Genomic DNA, 17,819 nt, shown 5'->3' with positions numbered 1-17,819 from the left:
CACGGTTGGACAAGCTGATACAGAAGGAGGACTCTGTGGTGGGGACAGAGCTGGAGTCCCTGACATCAGTGGCAGATGAAAGGACCTTGAACAAACTTCAATGTCCACCACCCTCTACAGGACACCATAGTCAGGCAGAGAATCTCGTTCAGTGACAGGCTGCTGTCTCTGTCCTGCTCCATGGACAGGTTGAGGAGGTCGTTTGTCCCTCAGGACATAAGACTCTACAACGCCTCCCTGTGAGGAACCAACTGGACTGTGGTCATTTCTGCCAAATACTGTATATTTTTTTACACAGCATTATATATTATAACTTAAATATCTTTCATATCTGTTTCTATGTGATGGAGCTGCTGGATACAGACTTTCCCTCAGGACAAATAAAGTATGTATCTATCTACATTTTCTACAAACTCATTATAGCTGAAACAAATAAAGGACTTGTGAATCAATTAATAATTTAACATTAACTGATCATCTCTGGGTTTTAGATTGGGTTAAACGAAGCAAGAAAACTAAAGACACAAGGTTCTGAGAACGAGTGCGACCACCACTTCTCCAAAGCGTAATCAACAATAGACTTGATGTTAAAGACAGAAAGAAAACACTGCCACCGGATTCATTTAAAAGACAAGAACACAACGAACATACCTGCACATGCATGGACATCTGTCTGCGTCCATACTCGGCCCTGGCGTAGTCGTCGCTGTAGCTGTGCGAGTGGATGATGCTGGGCTGGCCCAGGTGACCGTCCCTGGTCCTGAGGGTGGACAGATCCTCGCTGCGGGAGAATCCCCCGTGGGCGAACTGTGGGATGTAGGTTTGGTGAGAGGGCTCAGGCTCTGGCGCCAGGAGAAGCGGTGCTGGGGGCTGAGCCCGGCTGTGCTGGTGATGGAGCTGATGCTGCTGAGGCCCATCAGCAGTCGCCAGATGAAAGAGGGGATTCTGGAAGGAAAGCGGGTAGCGCATGGCGGCGGCCTGCTGTTGCTGCTGCTGGGATAGCGAGTCGGTGGTGGTGCCCATCTGGCTCAGCTGGCTCAGCCGGAGGCCGCCGGACATACTGGAGCCGCCAGAGCCAGCTGACAACCTCCCACCGGCCCGCAGCTGGCTGCTCAGGCCCGACCCCAGGCCGCCACCGCCTCCGCTGCTCAGCCCTCCGAAGCTGCCCATGCCGGCGATGGAGGCCTGGGAGGAGTTGAGCATGTCCACCGACTGCAGGTTAGACACGCTGTTCATTCGGGAATCCTGGAGGTCCATCATAGATACGCTTTTATTGACACTGAGCAGCTAAATAATACGGGATATGAGAGGCTAGTGTGCCCCCTAATATTTGGTTATGCTAGGTGGCCACGGATGATATGGGTGAGGGTGGTGCGGGTGTTTTTACCGCGAGGCCTGCCTGGATATCGGAATGCCTCAAAGTATTTCCCAGGAAATACCGCTAGGATGAGTTGCGAGGTGAATCAGTGGAAAAAAAGCAGATGTCATGATATACTAGAGCCTCGGTCACACGATGGCAGATTCTGTCAAGTATGACTAACATGCACGTCATACTAACCTGACTTCGACAAGGTAAACCTAGCGGATGGGATGATGGTTCCCCCGATTCAGCGTGGCAAAACTCACCTTAGGGTCTGGCTCCGTGATGTCCGAGCTGCTTGTGCAGTAGGCTGGGCTGGACCGGGCCAGGGGTGGCCGGGATACGTAGAACATGTCTTTGGAGGATGCTCGGTGAGGGTGGTCGCGGTCCTGAAAGCTCATCTGGGATCGGGATGGCATGACCCCTCCGGTGGAGGTAGGGGAAGGCAAACGAGTGATATCTATAGAGCTGGAGACCGGCAGTGAGTAAGGCAGACAAGGATAGAGACTCTTAGGAAAAGCAGTTACATACTAGAGCCCCAAAGAACAGATTCATGACATTTCATATTGACTTCAGGACCAAATCTACATGAAGCAGTGTCATAGGAGTATTTAGATCCATTGATGGTTCCCAACATAAGGACCAGGGCCCCGGCAAAGGGTCACATGAAAAATCAGAGGGGTCACGAGTTGATTAATCTGGTGTTTAAATGAAACCAACCTGCTAATAGCTAATAGACATCTGGAACATGTCAGGTGGCTCCAGTCAAATGTTTAGATCCACAATCTTTCATGACCCCAAAGGAAATTATTCTGCTCTGATTCCTTAACGTTTGCATGAATGCTAAATAAAATCATCTGATAATTATTAGATTATTAGATTTACACCAACACTTTCAACCCAGTTAAAAAAATTCTTCTGATAGGGCCAGTCTTTTCTGATTGAGGTGGTTATTCTGATCACTAGTGGAGTGCTGGTGCAGCCAAAATAAAAGTTAGAGATATAATTCCAGCTGCCTGATGACTGTAGAGCAGTAAAAGTAAAATGCCTCAGTATTTTCATTGCCGACTGCATTAAAACAACAAACAAAAAGGAGATTCAGAGTCATTTGAGTTGCTCCTACCTATTAAGATCCCTCATCATGAGATTCTGGAACTCCGACGAGATGCCCCGGTTGAAGCTGGGCCGTGACAGCAGCCGGTCGGTCTGTCGCTCCTGCACCTGTCTGTCTGTCTGGTAGCTAGGCTGCCTCTGGAGATGGGGGTTACGCAAGGCCATGCTGATGTCGTTCAGGAGGCGGGGCAAAGGACCCAGTTTGATGATGGCGTCCTGCGGTGAGAGGGGCAAAAGATTCTGAGGTTTTGAGTTATCTACTCTACTCGTGTGGCGCTTCGCTAGCAATCGACAGCACAGGCCTGATAAATGACGCAGTTAGATTTAGCAAAACGAGATTCAGTCCTAAAAAAGTATTATTATGTGTAACTATTATCTCAGATATGAATGAGAAAGTATTATATTAGCATCCAACATCTGAAAGTTAAAGCTATGAAAATATCAGAACAATAAAAGTATCAGCAACAAATGACAAGCAAGACAATTATGGATTAATTATGCACAAACTTATTTTGGAGTCAAAGTTTAAACTTAATAAACTAGCAGTTCATAACCCAACAGGTGACGTGTATTTTTCGTGTTTACCTTGCTGAGCTGAGCCATGACCTCCCAGAGGAGACTGTGCAGTATCGACAGCTCTCTGCCCAGGTCGATGTATCCCTCAAAACCGCCTGCATTACTGACACTGTCCAGGTTGGAGATCTCGTAGAGGAACTGCTGCATGGAGCCCCACTCCATCTCCAGAAACTCGTTCATGAAACACATGTACTCCTCTTTAGTGCCGAACCTGCAGGCGGGAAGGGAACGAGGGGGCAAGAAAGAGAAAGTAAGAATGAAATGTGAGCAACACATGGAGGTCTCAAGGAGGTCCTATCGTTCAATAAACCAAAGTGTAGGCCTGAAATTTGTGTTCCAAATATTTAACTCTGCGTATATGCAGATGACACAGTTATTTATTGTACTGTTGTGACTGCTGTGTCCTTCAAGCTTGTACTTACTTAAACAGTTTTTATCCTATTATCATCAAAATAAAAACTTAATAAACGACTTAATTTTAGTGAAAACAAGAAGAGACTTTTTTTGGAGACACTCAATAGTTTAAGGCAGTGGTTCCCAAACTTTTTCTGCTGGGACTCCCTTTGGTACATGAGAAAATCTTCACGCTCTTCACTCTGCGACCCCTCTAGGGGGCGCGCCCCCCACTCTGGGAACCACTGGTTTAAGGACTGGCTGACTGTCTACTTGCTAAGGATGTCCCAATCGGTATCGGGGCGATCTGGACATTTGATCGGACTTCAGCCAAGTCCGACCTTTTAACCAAAACCACTTCTCTGTAGCGTCAACACTGCTTATTCTTCTGTTTTAAGGGTGGTTGGCTGAATATCCCAGAAAAAGATGAAGGAGAAGAAGAAGAAGAAGAAGAAGAAGAAGAAGAACGAGAAGAATCACATGGCTAAACATGACACGAACTTTACTCACAAAACTGAACAAAAAAAGTTTCCTGGAGACAGCGTCAAGGAGAAAAATCTTCCAGAGAGGGTTAGGGAGTTTATGGCAGCGTTGGATGACCAGAACATTTCTGGAGTAGAGAACACAAGGTACCAGCTACCCTCTCCACACTACATTAACTTTGACAGAAAGATTTATTGGACTGAATCCAGTCCACTCTAGGAGAAGACAAGGCAGGACTTTAGGAAGCTACAGGAGAGGAACTTTATGACATTTAAGTTCAGATCGGGACTCGAATTGACTGAATATTAAAGCATTGGATAGGGATATCCATATTACCAGCTCAGCACATTCTATACAGTCTGCCATTGTACGTGCAAACAGGAGGTTATAGTGACCTAATGCTGTAAGAGAGCAAATAAAAACTGACTTGGAGAAGTTAGCGAGGTTTTGCACAACTTTGGCGATGAGGGTGAGCGTGCGTGACGTCTGCTCGTCTGGATACTCCTGCGTGAGGTTGAAAAGTGACGGCGACATGATGGCGGGACACAGGAAGCGCAGGAAGAGAGACCCGCTGATGAGGCGGTCGGCGATGTCTTCTCGACCCCTCTCAGCGCAGCGCACTCTCCAGGAGGCAAACACTTCCTTCAGCTCTCGAGGGAACACACTGTGAAGGGATTTGACACTTGTTAGGAGCAGACATTCAGAGTTTCCTCCAGAATTTAAAGTCCCGAATATCTCGTATATAGCAGGGATTAATAAAAGCACTCAGTGCATTATTTATTTATATATATATTTTTTTGCATCTACTAAGTACTCACCAATGGGAATTAACGATCTTGCAGAGTGCCAGTTCACAGCACATTCGTAGATTGGCTTGGTGGTCTGGGAGTACAGAGGGTGGTGTTCTCATGGGGTCCACTTCACAATTTTCCTCTGACTCATACAAGGCTCTTATGAACTCCCCTACAAGTGACATTTCATTAGTTCAGTCTTATTAATGCAGAGGACAGCATCAATAAACAAGGGTGACACAAAAAGTAATGCATCACAGGCTGTTAGTTTCTCAATAAACACCAAATTCAACAGACCAAATGCAACGCTGCCACCTAATCAAAGACAAGGCAGGAGAACTGGGTGGCAGGCTTAAGCTTGGTTCGTACTTCTGCAATGGATCTGTGTTGAATTTCTTTGCGTACTTCAAACAACAGACACTGGAACGGACCGTATTTCAGACCAACTGCAGCTAAATTTCCGGGAAGGTGGATGTCAGCCATAGGCAACAGCTCAGGGTATGACCAGATGGCATACCTCCGACTTCGATTCGATGGAGAAGCCTAAATCTAGCTCTAAAATCTAAAATTTACTGATTCTACACGCTCATGCAAACAGGGGAATTTTTCTAGATGTTTGGTGCAATAAATATAAGAAACATGAAACAATATACAGGGCTGCTTAAAAGTATTTTCTACATTTCTGCATAAAAATGACCCAAAACGTCAGTGGATATTTCTGAAAGAACCCAATCAACAAATTAAACAGAAATATTATACTTGTGCATTTACTGATTCAAAAAAAAAAAAATCATTTGTCTGTGAGGTGCAAAAGTCAGTGAACCCTTGTTTCCAGTATCTGCCGTGACCTCCCTGTGCAGCAGTTACCGGCAACTAAACGTTTCCGGTAACTGCTGAACAGTCGTCTGCAGCAGCTTGGAGGAATTTTAGCCCATTCCTCGGAATATATCGAATCCTTCACGTCCTCTCAGAAACGCTGCACCTATCTGCGTTTGAGAAGAGCTGCTTCTCAATCGCAGGCAGACATCTTGTGCTGAGCTAGGATAATCACATAATTCAATATATCATCAAACTCCACACAGCAATGGAAAAAATAAATAAATAAAAAAGACACGGGTTTGACTGTGAGCGAGTTGGAAAATAATAAAACTTCCAGACCTAAACCAAACTGTCTAAACGAGGCAGGCTGAGTGGAAGTGTGTGTAGCCGAAACCTTAGAGGGGATTTTACCCTTTAATTAAAAGTTGGTCTGTCAAAAACTTTTCAAAAGTTCATCTGCTGAATTTGAAATTGGTGTGAAAGTGGAGTGAATACTGCAGACACCGAGAACCAGACTCCTCTGACTCACCTATAGCGTCCTTGAGGTACTTATGTCCGATCAGTTTGAGGTACTCTTCTATGGCTTTGGTGGCCAGAGTGTTCTCTCTGAAGATAAGGTGTTCTCGGTCGATGAATCTGTCTACCTCACACATCGCCATGTCTGACAGGAAATCCTGGAGAAAATCAAAAAAATAGATTAGAGCTTTTCTGTTGCACACGATGTTTTGGACGGATCTGGTCCAGATATGTACCTTAGCTTTCCCTGTGCTCTGCAGTATGTGCACCAAAGCACAGGCCACTTCCTCTTTGCTCTTGACACTCAGCACGGGCTCCAGCACGGCACACATGGTGCGGTAGTTATTGGTGACATACTCTGCGAACTCCTTGTAGAGCTCCATGGGCAGGATGTTCATGGTCTGGAAGCGGGATTTGAGGCGTAGGGATGCGTTGATGATCTTCCCTCCTCCGACTCCGGCTCCCTTGGTGAGGACGCTGGGCTGGATGACCGGGTACCACTGCTCCACAAACTGACGCCCGGTGATGCTTGAGATGGGGATGCTTACGAGTCCTAAGTATGTGCTCTTTTCCTTGAATGAAATGAAATAGATGCAATAAGCATGTGTCTGAGAAAAGTTGTCGCCTTCAGTGTGTTCTACAAAAACAATCTGAAAGTTGGAAATGTCAGAAAAAGGCCAATATAAAGCTTTAGCTATGAATAAATTATGACTAACACTGGATCTCTGGAGGGATGTTTGAGACTAGAAATGAGTTCTGCTGTGGCGGTGCCACTCTTGTATTAAACTGAGAATTAAAATGACTGGATTTTTATTCTCTTGCTTATAAAACCAGTCATTTTTTAAGAGGTAAAAAGTAAAGTTTCTACTGGAAAAGAACAGAAAATGATGATAATTCTGAGAATCCACAGCAGGTTGAAAGAGCTGCTGATACGTAGCAATGGCTCACTGATTATTTCATCAATAATGCAATTACATCAGGCTTTTCTTACTTTGGAGCATTCACTCTGCTTTTCAACACTCTCATTTTCCAACAGTTGACTAACTGCTGCAAAATTACATTTTCTGGTATATCGTATCTGCAGGTAAATCCAGTGCTTCCACTAGCTTGCATTAAGTCCTCATCTCTTTGTTTCTGTTGTAAAAATAGAGCTGATAATAACATCAGGGATATTTTAGTCCCACTTTCGGGAACAGGACACAAAAACGGTCCGTGTTACTTTTTGATATTTCAAGTCTGATTATAAAAAATAAAAATAACAATTAAGGGTTTATTTGATTTTCAATTTAAAAAGCAAAAACAGAAAATGCATCTTTTATCCTTTATCATATAAAACTAAAACTAAAGGACTAAAGGAGAACTTAATTGATTTGTGTAAAAGCAGAAGTTTTTGTAGGTGAAGAAGAAGTAGTTTCCATCAGTCAGTGATTTCAGATCTTTCTGGCTGTCTAAACAGAGCACGGACATGACTCTGGAACAATATTCAGATGTAAGTTTAGACTTTCTGACACAAGGTATCTGGTCATCTGAATTTATCTCTGAGCGTTTGTTTTGTGAATCTGGAGAAGAACCAGGTTTATTTGGAGCTGAACACAATGATCTATGCCTGGACCAGTGGTCACCGTGGAGACTGCATCCTGGACCAGAGAGACCTGTACCAGTGTTCACCATTGAGACTACTTCCTGGACCAGAGAGACCTGGACAAGTGTTCACCATGGAGACTACTTCCTGGACCAGAGACACCTGGACCAGTGGTCACCATGGAGACTACTTCCTGGACCAGAGAGACCTGGACCAGGGTTCACCATGGAGACTACTTTCTGGACCAGGGAGACCTGGACCAGTGGTCACCATGGAGACTACTTCCTGGACCAGAGAGACCTGAACCAGGGTTCACCGTGGAGACCATTTCCTGGACCAGAGAGAGACCTGGACCAGTGGTCACCGTGGAGACTACATCCTGGACCAGAGAGACCTGGACCAGTGGCCACCGCGGAGACTACTTCCTGGACCAGGGAGACCTGGACCAGAGAGACCTGGACCAGTGGTCACCACGCAGACTACTTTCTGGACCAGAGAGACCTGGACCAGTGGTCACCGTGGAGACTACTTTCTGGACCAGTGGTAACCATGGAGACTACTTGATGCTTCACTCAAGGACAAGAAATCACCTCAGGAGAAAGAAGATCAAATCTAATATTAACTTTCTCTTTTTCGTTTTCAACTACACAATAAAAGAAAAGCTTTCTATATTTCATTTGTTCAGGTTTGGATTTAAAAATAAAAATCAAACACCCATTGTTTTTTCAGTTTTACAAAAAAGAAAAATGCACGGATTGGAAATATATTATTCATTCCTGCTTCCACACAGATGTCACCTTGCGTCTCTTCTTGTCTGTCTCCTTGTACAGATGGAGGCGGAGGTTGCGGACGGCTGGCAGGTTGTTGAATTCGAAGTGCTCGCCCCAGAAGACGGTGTCGGTGCGGGGTTTGCTGGTGGTGCGTGCGTACAGCATGTCGTCCAGACAGAGTTCGCAGTAGTAGCGCTTCTTGGCCGGAAGCTCGCGGGCCTCTATGATCCACAGTTTGAGCACATTGTCCACCCTCCGGCTGTTGTCCTGTGTTGAGACGAGGGGGTCAGGTCAAACAAGGCCTCAGATAACAGAGTCATTCAATGCTTCACAGACGGAAGAGGATACGGCGCGGCGGACAACATGACAAACAGCGAAGAAAGAGATATTTAGGGATGTGGAAGCAGAGACAGCAGGCCAGCCTGCAGGAGAACAGAGTCAATGGCAGGAGAGAGATGGCTGGTGACATGGTGGTTTGGCTACTCTGGATATGAGGCTGAACTCGATAAACTGCTCTCGACTCTCGACTTGAACACAGAGGCGGACAACAGCGTGATAGACACACAAAAGAAAGATAACAGAAAACGTGAAGGGCTCTTACTGGCTGAGAAAAGCAATCCACTTGAAAAAAAAAGCACAAATGACACAATGCACATGTGCAACAAAGACGAGGGACAAACAATGGTGGCAATGTTTCTGCAGACGGCTACACTTCCTAATCATGATCACAAAGCCCGGCGCTATATTTGACATCCCCCATGGGAGGAGAGAGCTGTGTTGATTGCAGAGTGATGTCTGAGTGATCGGGGGCTGAGTCACTTCATTTGAGCCGAAACGCCGTTTGCTTCAGACTATTTGCGTCCTAATTTAGACGAGATCCAGAGTTCTTAAGTTCCCCATTTGTATGCTCTTTGATAAGCGGCGCCAAACACGGGGCATAATTAAATCCAAACCTCTGAGTTTGGATGCGCCGGGCATCTGGTGGCTCAGTTTGCCAGTGCACACACAGTGCAGCAGCAGCAGCATGGGCTCAAGTCCTCCACCTTGATATCGTGTCACGTCTTTGGAACGAATGAAACAGTTACGCAGGGTGGAGTGGATCCTCCGCGTCTGGATAAAAGAGACAACCGAAGCTCGAAGAAGGAATTAAAAGCTCCTGAAAGTCGAGAAGAATGACGATAAACCTCGTCCCTGCAGTGAGTCTTATCTCAGTCAGTGCATCTGGTCTGAGCTGTTCAGACGTACAGGGAGGGGGGGCTTTTTAGGAGAGAGCCCCCGTGTGGAGTCCTTGGAGCTCCATGACTCAGCCAGGACCCCCGCGGCCCGAGCATCTGGACGAGCCTTTCAGCTCGGGTGATGTTTCATCTCAGTCTGGCTTAATAACTCTTTTGTCCCCGGTTGCCATCAGAGCTACATATCTGGTATCCCAGTTCACTATTAATAAAGAGGAGGGGGGAATATGGGACGGTTACAAATATCTGACAGAAAATTAGGATACTGGTGTTACTTGGAGCTGATATGAAGGGCTGTACTTTAGGCTGTGAGGATGAAAGTAAAGATCACATTGAGTTAAATCTGCACCAGGACAGATTTGATAAAACACCGTCTCCTTATATCACACAGTAGATGAGCCGCTGTCAGACACCGGGCCTCGTGTAAGAATATCTTTATAATCTGATCCTGAACACCTCTTCCTTTGACATTTGTTCATTCAAGTGTTCCAAATCAGATTCCTCAAACTTGATTAAGTGACACATTTCTTGTTTGTCTCTGATGGATTAGCATTAGCATAGTGAACGCACCTGATGAAGCTATATAAAGCTTCTTATTCTGCTCAGTTTCCAAGTCGTGCTTTAGGAAATGATGCTGTTTGCCCTCTTGTGGTTGTCCCTGTGAGTGGATATTTTTGGTATAAGGTTCGAATTCAGGAGTTCCGACGTGTTTCCTGAGACGTTCAGAAATGGTGGAGGTGAATGGAAAGTAGGAAGGTCTTTTTTTTTTGCATTTCCTACATTTGGTTACCGAATTGCTAGCTCGTTAGCGTGCTAGCAACAAGATGCCAGTCGTTCTCACTATCTATGACGCTGTTTAGTGTGTCCCATGATATAACCACGAATTTAAGAGGTCCATTTGAAGACAGCATTCTTGTCTCATTTTTGGAATGAGCGGGAACTCCAGAAGACTTGTGACATCCTAGTGGTTACTGGCGGCATTGCAGTTTTTCTCATTTAAAAAGCTGCTTTCAAGCCAGAAATGGGCTCAAATATTATTTCATTAGTTTATTTGTAGGAAGATTATTTCACTGGCTTAGTATTAGTGCAACTTTCTCAGGATTAAACTGTTTCCTCACACAGGACAGCCCCATCTTGACATCACTTCATCACCTTTCCTACCATTAAGTGGTTGTTTAGCTTGCTAGCTAACAAGTAAACCTCAGTGGCATCTAGCAGACTTGTGCAGCACTGGCTGACAAACACACACACATGATTAACTTTTCACAGTAGTGAAAACTACTAAACTGATTGTCCCGGTATGAAGCAGCATGCAGAGGAGCATGAGCTCCTCTAAGGGGGATGCAGCCGTCATTAATACACCTGTAGTGCTGCAGTGGCTGTGCAAGGGTCTTTGGGTGGTTAACCGTCTTAATCAGCTCAAAGCTTGCACCAGGGGACATTTATCAACATGCATTCTTGTCTTGTGACTTTTGCAAACGTCGTCAGTTGTTGCTCTAATTCAAAGTACACATCAGACCAAGCGCAGTCCAAATGCCCGGATGTGTTCCTGCAGGTGGTGGTGAACAGGGAGGATGCATTTCAATGTAAGCTGCTGTTTCAGTTGCAGAATGACCGTCCTGTGTCGTCCTGTCCTCCGGAGTCTGTGCTTCAGAATCGGACTATATTAGCAGCAACTATAGTAATATTCATTTTTTTTAACCGTCTCTATGGTGCGGCCCTGGAGCAGGTTGTAACAAAGCCTTTATATGCAATAACAATCCTTAATAATGGACTTCAATAATAGGAGTTAACATCTAGTGTCTCCACATTAATTTATTTATTCCAGATCCATTCAGATTCATTTGTTTGAAGATGCAGAGAGCTAATGTGATTCTTTCATGAGGTTCATTCTCTCTGTGAGAACAGAGCTGGACTCGGCGCTGTCTGATCTTTTACCTCGGGCCCCTGCAGCATCTTTCACTATCCGTTATCACAGACACGCTGGGCTGGGGAACACGAGCCGGCTGTGTGTTCAAGTGACTGATGCCACATTACCTGATTTGTGGCTTCTCAAAACAAGCAATCTGGAGCCACCTCCTTGAAACATCACCTCGTGCAGCTTTAATATTTTCTCGGAGGCGCCGCTAAGTTGTTCAACACAGACACACACAGACACGAGGATGGAGGTTCACACAGAGGAATGAAGCGGTGCGCTCATATTGAAAACAGACAACAACGGGAGACGGGGAGGAGAGAGAGAGACACACAGACAGAGGGATCATCCGTTTGGGTTTTTCTTTTTCTTTTTTTCTTCCTCTACCGCATCCCTTTCTCTCCCCTCACCTTGTTGGGCTTGACAGCTCTCTGCAGGTTCTCGATCCATTTGTCTCTCTCTGCAGCTGAGCGACACGCAAAGCACTTGGTTCCCGATGCCGTAGTCACCTGAGGTTATAGCCAATGGTAAATTCAACAACCACAGCCATTAGTCACTATGGAGACTGCAACTAAGGCGCCACAACAATGTCTTGTATTCAACCGCTGTCATGTTCCACTAATGGAAAGGTGACGGGGGGAAAAAAAAAGAAGCTGAGAGCTCATTTCAATACATCTAAAACATTTCATTTCACATCACTTTGACTTGTCACGGTGGAAACACATTTCAGGTGTGTGTGAGTGTGTCATTGTTTGCCCACTTTTCTTTGCTCGGCTCTCACCTCAAAGCAGTACTCCTGTCCCAGGATGCTGGAGTGGACGGGTTTGATGATGGCGTCCTCGTCCAGGGTGAGGTCCAGCGCCTCGGCGGCGCTGCTGGGAGACAGCAAGGACTCATGGGAGTGGGACTCTTTGAAGCTCTGCATCAAACGGGTCCTGGGGGAGGGATAGTTGTTGAGGGGAACCTTTTATCCAAGGTTAGGCTTCAGCTCAGTGCACAAGAAACAACAGCAGGAGATTTATTTCTGTCAATATCTTTAGACCGCTGAGCCTTCTATGTTTAATGTTTGTACGCTGACCAACACTGAGGTCGCATATACGTCATTCCATCCAAAATACTTTAAGATAAATGACCCCACATTTAGATTTCAGCATCCTTCACTGACTTTTACCTGACTTTTCAACACTGAATCCGTTTTTCTGTTGACTAAGTAATACTTTAGACAAAGCTATTCACCACATGTCACTTTCTACGTTTAACTGAACGATATTAATTTCCACCTGTTTACATGGACATGCCTTAGTCAGTCTTAGAACTGACAATAAAGCTGACTTTGACTTTGATGGACGCTAAATAAAATGATCTGATAAGATGTTCACATGACCCCAAAACAAAGTGGTTCTGCTGCTGTGTTCAACTTCTTCTCAAAAACTTCTTCTTTTTCTAATTTCCAACAATTTTGATGCTCTGTCAAATCTGTTAGAAATATAACAGACTTTCCCCAACTTTACTGACAAAACTGAATTGAAATAGAAGCAGATGAATAAGATGGATTCCAGCTTGCTTCGTCTTTTCCAACACTTCTTTATTTCAACAACTGGTTGTTTTTCTACCTCCATGTTTCCGTCTTATATTCATTATCAAACTGTCCTGTCCTATTCTTTCATGTTATGTCTTGTCTGTCTCTCAGCTGCGGTGCTTCTGTCAGTGTAGCTTAGCATTAGAGCTTTTATCCAATCATATTTCAGCCATCATGTGTTGCCAGAGTCAAAGAAATCTTCCTGGGCCTTCACAATTAAAACTGAAACACATTGTAATGACGCTCTTCCTTTAACCAATCACATTTCAAGTTGGTATTCTTAGTCCTTCTCTGTGGCCTACGGTAGCGTCAGTGTCTTCGCGACCTCTGATTGGACGATCAGAGAGCCGCTCCGTTTAAGCTAAGCTAGTGGTTCATGTTCATCTGTTGCTAGCTGCACAACGTTAACGTTTTGATAGCTATTTGTTGAACTGAGCTGACAGGCTCTGAGGAGAGAGTTTCTTAAGTTCTGGTGAGTAAAATGAATTATATTTACATCTGTTATGTATATAAAACACTGATGCTTCTGCAGGATTTGACGTATGTGGCGCTGGTGGCTGCAGTGAGTGAGAGGAGACTTTATGAATTGTTCTGAGTGAGTTTCTTTCTTTAGTAATGAGATTCATCTCTCTATATGAGACACCTGTCTATGATGCAACGTCCTGTTTTATCCGTATGATGTTGATGGTTTCTATAGCAGTGGCGTCATAACGACCGTATTAAGATGTGTTTTGAATAAAGTTGGAGGTCATTGAAGGCCTAGGTGGAAAATGCACGACTAGCCACTAGTCAGATGTATGTTTATCTCCTTCCTCCTATCTTCTCTCTCTTTTCTGTCTCTACCCGGCCGGCCTTAGGCAGATGGGTCCCTCCATGAGAGCTTAAGGTTTTGCTTAAGGTTTCTTCCTGTTAAAAGGGAGTTTTTCCTGCCACCGTCGCCTTCTGACTTGCTCTGGGAGTTTCAGGCCGTGTTTTGTAAAGCCTCGTGAGACAATTTGTTGTTATTGACGCTGTAGAAATGAAACTAAATTGAAATTAATTCAGTTGTCCCTCCTGGAAACTCCTCACCTGATTTTTTTTTTACCCTACGTGCAGCAGACATGCTCATCACATCAAGAGAGGTCTACATCCGATTAAAACTTCCACCGTCTGTTCTGACAGAGGTGCTTACATGAGGCGTTTTTATTCTTTATTCTTATTATTAGTGGACCGTATAAATGCAGCGAGCTAAGAAGAAAATCTACATTGTCTGAAAGGCTGCTGTGAACAGAATGATCAAACATTTAAAGAAACTGATCCCGACCTTGTTTGAAATGTAAATGATCTCTCAGAGGTTACACACGATCAAACAGATTTCTTTTTCTTTCCAAATATGGGTTACAGCTGTTGTCTAAGAAGCTTTTTGTTTTTCCTATTTAGCATTTACACAGCTTGTCTTCAGCTCTCTTTCCTGCAGGCAAAACATTTCAAACTCTACAGGCAATACATCGAAACAATCCTCGGTATCATCATTAACGCCGACGTGCACATGTTCACCCTTACATGTGAACAGGGTTCATGTTAAAGCCCATCCACCGTGCTCAACCCCACACCACTCTTACTTCCACACACAAACACAAGCAAGCACAGAAAGTAAATAAATAAATCACAGAGCCGCTACGACAGACGTACGATGACACAATGAGTCTAACCGGAGAGCGCGGAGGGATGCTCGGATGTGGTGAAGCCCCTCGGAGGAGAAGAGAGGGCTGGAAATGAGAAAAGGATTCTGTATATCCTCCGATCTGTGTCCGACTCTCAGCCTCTCCCCTGCTTTAGTTCAGTCATAACGCTCATCAACAGAGCACTGATTACATGTAGGTGACCGGGGGGGTGAGAGAAACACACAGAGTGAGGGAGGGATAAAAATAGACCCAAAGGAGTGAGTCAGATTGAGGGGAATACAGAGAGAAAGAGTGTGGGGGGGGAGGAGAGGAAGCAGGGGAAGGAAAGGGGGAACGAGGGAGAAGACCTCTCAGAGGAAATCATGTTGATTAAGTCAACAGTGGGTCCTTAGGAGAGGAAGAAACTGAGAGTATGGATTAGAGGGAAGGAAGAGGAGGACGAGGGTCGAGAGGGATGAAAGGATTGAGACGAGAGCAGGAGGTAAAAAGAACGCAAAAGTCTCAGCGGAGAGACAGAAAAAAAAAAAAAAGACAACGCTTCATCTTCATGACTGATGAAGCACACACCTGAGAAAAAACACTCAGCGCCGGCGATGACAGAATAGAAACAGGGATACCGATCCTGGGAATATGTCAGGTGCTTTGTTGCAGCGAATTAAAGTCGAGTAGGTCAGACCACAAACACGACTCAGAGAAGTTTAACTAGAAGATAGATGGAAATATCTTTTATCAAAGTGAATATTACAGGAAGCTGATTAAAATATCCTTGACTCCAAGACTGTGACATTCGACACGTGGCACTGTCTGTCAGTGTCGGGCTGCCGGTGAGCGTCCTGCCCCGTTGCTCATCGGACCCTGTCCTACAGCTTTTAAGTCAATTCTGCGACAGATCAGGTCGACCAGAGAGGTCACTCTGTTTGACTTAGACAACTTAGTGAACCGGTGTTCTATGTTTTTATTTAATCTGAACATTCAAATACTTGATCATCTAGAATGAATAAACTGTAGAACAATCTGCATGATACAGGAGAGGCCATGGTTTGTAGCTCTTCCTAGCCTCCCAGCTAACAGTCGCTCTTCCTAGCCTCCAAGCTAATAGTAGCTCTTCCTAGCCTCCCAGCTAATAGTGGCTCTTCCTAGCTTCCTAGCCTTCCAGCTAGCAGCTCTTCCTAGCCTCCCAGCTAACAGTGGCTCTTCCTCGCTTCCTAGCCTCCAAGCTAACAGTGGCTCTTCCTAGCATCCAAGCTGATAGTGGCTCTTCCTAGCCTCCCAGCTAATAGTAGTCTTCCTAGCCTCCCAGCTAATAGTGGCCCTTCCTAGCTTCCTAGCCTCCCAGCTAATAGTGGCTCTTCCTAGCTTCCTAGCCTCCCAGCTAATAGTGGCTCTTCCTCGCTTCCTAGTCTCCAAGCTGATAGTGGCTCTTCCTAGCCTCCCAGCTAATAGTAGTCTTCCTAGCCTCCCAGCTAATAGTGGCTCTTCCTCGCTTCCTAGCCTCCAAGCTAATAGTGGCTCTTCCTAGCCTCCCAGCTAATAGTAGTCTTCCTAGCCTCCCAGCTAATAGTAGCTCTTCGTAGCCTCCAAGCTAATAGTGGCTCTTCCTAGCCTCCCAGCTAATAGTAGTCTTCCTAGCCTCCGAGCTAATAGTGGCTCTTCCTAGCCTCCCAAGTCTCCCAGCTAATAGTGGCACTTTTTAGCCTCCCAGCTAATAGTGGCTCTTTCTAGCTTCCAAGCCTCCCAGCTAATAGTGACTCCTCCTAGCGTCCTAGTCTTCCAGCAGCATGGAGTTGAATTTCTTTACAACTAAATGTCTCTGATTTGTTGGAGGACTATCCAGTTGCGTGCATAATGAAATCCAAATGGCGTGTTACTCATATTCTGGTAATAATTGAGTCTTGCCACGCCAGGTTAGCAGAGAATATCTTCTCAAATATGAATATTTGATGCTTTTATACCATTACAAATTGAATGCATTTCTGTTAGTTGGAAAATAGAAACACTGATCATGTTTAGAATAGAAACCTTCTAAAGTTTCTAGGTCTTTTATGGAAACAAAAACTTTTTTTCAGAATCCCCTCTGAAACTGAACTGAGGTCATATCAGTGCACTGAAACCCTGCTTAGATACTGTATTTATTAAAGTAAATATTAGGGAGCTATACGCTTTGTTGTATTTATTGCAAAGGGAACCTGGACCTGTGAGGTCTCTGCTTGTTAAAAGGACTTATTGAACAATTATGTTAAAAATGTGTACCGCTGCAGGTTTTAGAGGCCGTTTGGGAACTCATAAAAATAAATAAAAAAATAAAAAAAGGCAAACCATCCCTGGATAAATAAAGATATATATATATATATATATATATATAAATCAGAATACAAATGAACAAAGCTGCAGATGTTCAGCAGCATCCCTGACAGAAAACAGGGAAACAACCTTAACTTCACCGGGCACTCTGCTTTTATTTTTTTCTGTCCGTTCTGTTTCCTCAAACCATCAGAGGATAACACACATCCAGAATCTCCCCAGATGAATAAATCATGTAGAAACGTACCCTGGCAGACAGCTGGCTCTGAAAAGGCCTCAATGCTCTTCAGTGCACTTTTGCCCTCTGTTTAGATTATACACATGACCTTCACATCTGAAGTCTGAAGTTTGTGCTGCATGTAACCGACCCATGGGAGCGTATGGATAAACTGAGTGGACAAAGCGACAGCTAGATTGATCCATCGATTAACAGAAAACCATTTGGTATCTATTTAGACAATGTTTAAGCTGTCTAGGTCAAGCTTCTGTTGTGGTGCTTCTGTTGACATTTATTTGAATATCTTTGGGTTCTTTAGCTCCCAACCAAACAAACAAAGGACTAACTGGAAGAGCCGACAGTGAAAAACAGAAGTGAGTTGCAGTTATAGACAGAATGCAGATTTTTTTTTTCATGATATACTGCTTAAGAACTGGTTGAATTAAGGTTAAAGGTAAGGTTAAGTCTTGTGCATGCCACTGAAATGATTTTCATTCCATTGTGGGAA

At 44.7% G+C, this 17,819-nt stretch overlaps 1 protein-coding gene across 1 annotated transcript in view; it reads right to left on the bottom strand.

Moving 5' to 3' along the window:
• syngap1b (synaptic Ras GTPase activating protein 1b) overlaps positions 1 to 17,819 on the bottom strand; it is a gene marked incomplete at its 3' end in the record, with an annotated part of 120,559 nt that overhangs the window by 23,313 nt on the left and 79,427 nt on the right. Inside the window, exons 5-15 of the mRNA XM_084557676.1 lie at positions 12,332 to 12,485; positions 11,961 to 12,059; positions 8,431 to 8,670; positions 6,288 to 6,623; positions 6,065 to 6,209; positions 4,744 to 4,888; positions 4,353 to 4,589; positions 3,059 to 3,260; positions 2,484 to 2,689; positions 1,627 to 1,828; positions 652 to 1,245 (exon numbers count right to left, since the gene is read on the bottom strand). Coding sequence (XP_084413802.1) covers positions 652 to 1,245; positions 1,627 to 1,828; positions 2,484 to 2,689; positions 3,059 to 3,260; positions 4,353 to 4,589; positions 4,744 to 4,888; positions 6,065 to 6,209; positions 6,288 to 6,623; positions 8,431 to 8,670; positions 11,961 to 12,059; positions 12,332 to 12,485 — 2,560 coding nt within the window. The remainder of the gene's footprint in view (positions 1 to 651; positions 1,246 to 1,626; positions 1,829 to 2,483; positions 2,690 to 3,058; positions 3,261 to 4,352; positions 4,590 to 4,743; positions 4,889 to 6,064; positions 6,210 to 6,287; positions 6,624 to 8,430; positions 8,671 to 11,960; positions 12,060 to 12,331; positions 12,486 to 17,819) is intronic.

The sequence above is a fragment of the Chelon labrosus genome (genome assembly GCF_963514085.1).
Source record: "Chelon labrosus genome assembly, chromosome: 12".
Taxonomy (NCBI): Eukaryota; Metazoa; Chordata; class Actinopteri; order Mugiliformes; family Mugilidae; genus Chelon; species Chelon labrosus.
This window is presented reverse-complemented; position numbering and strand designations above follow the sequence as displayed.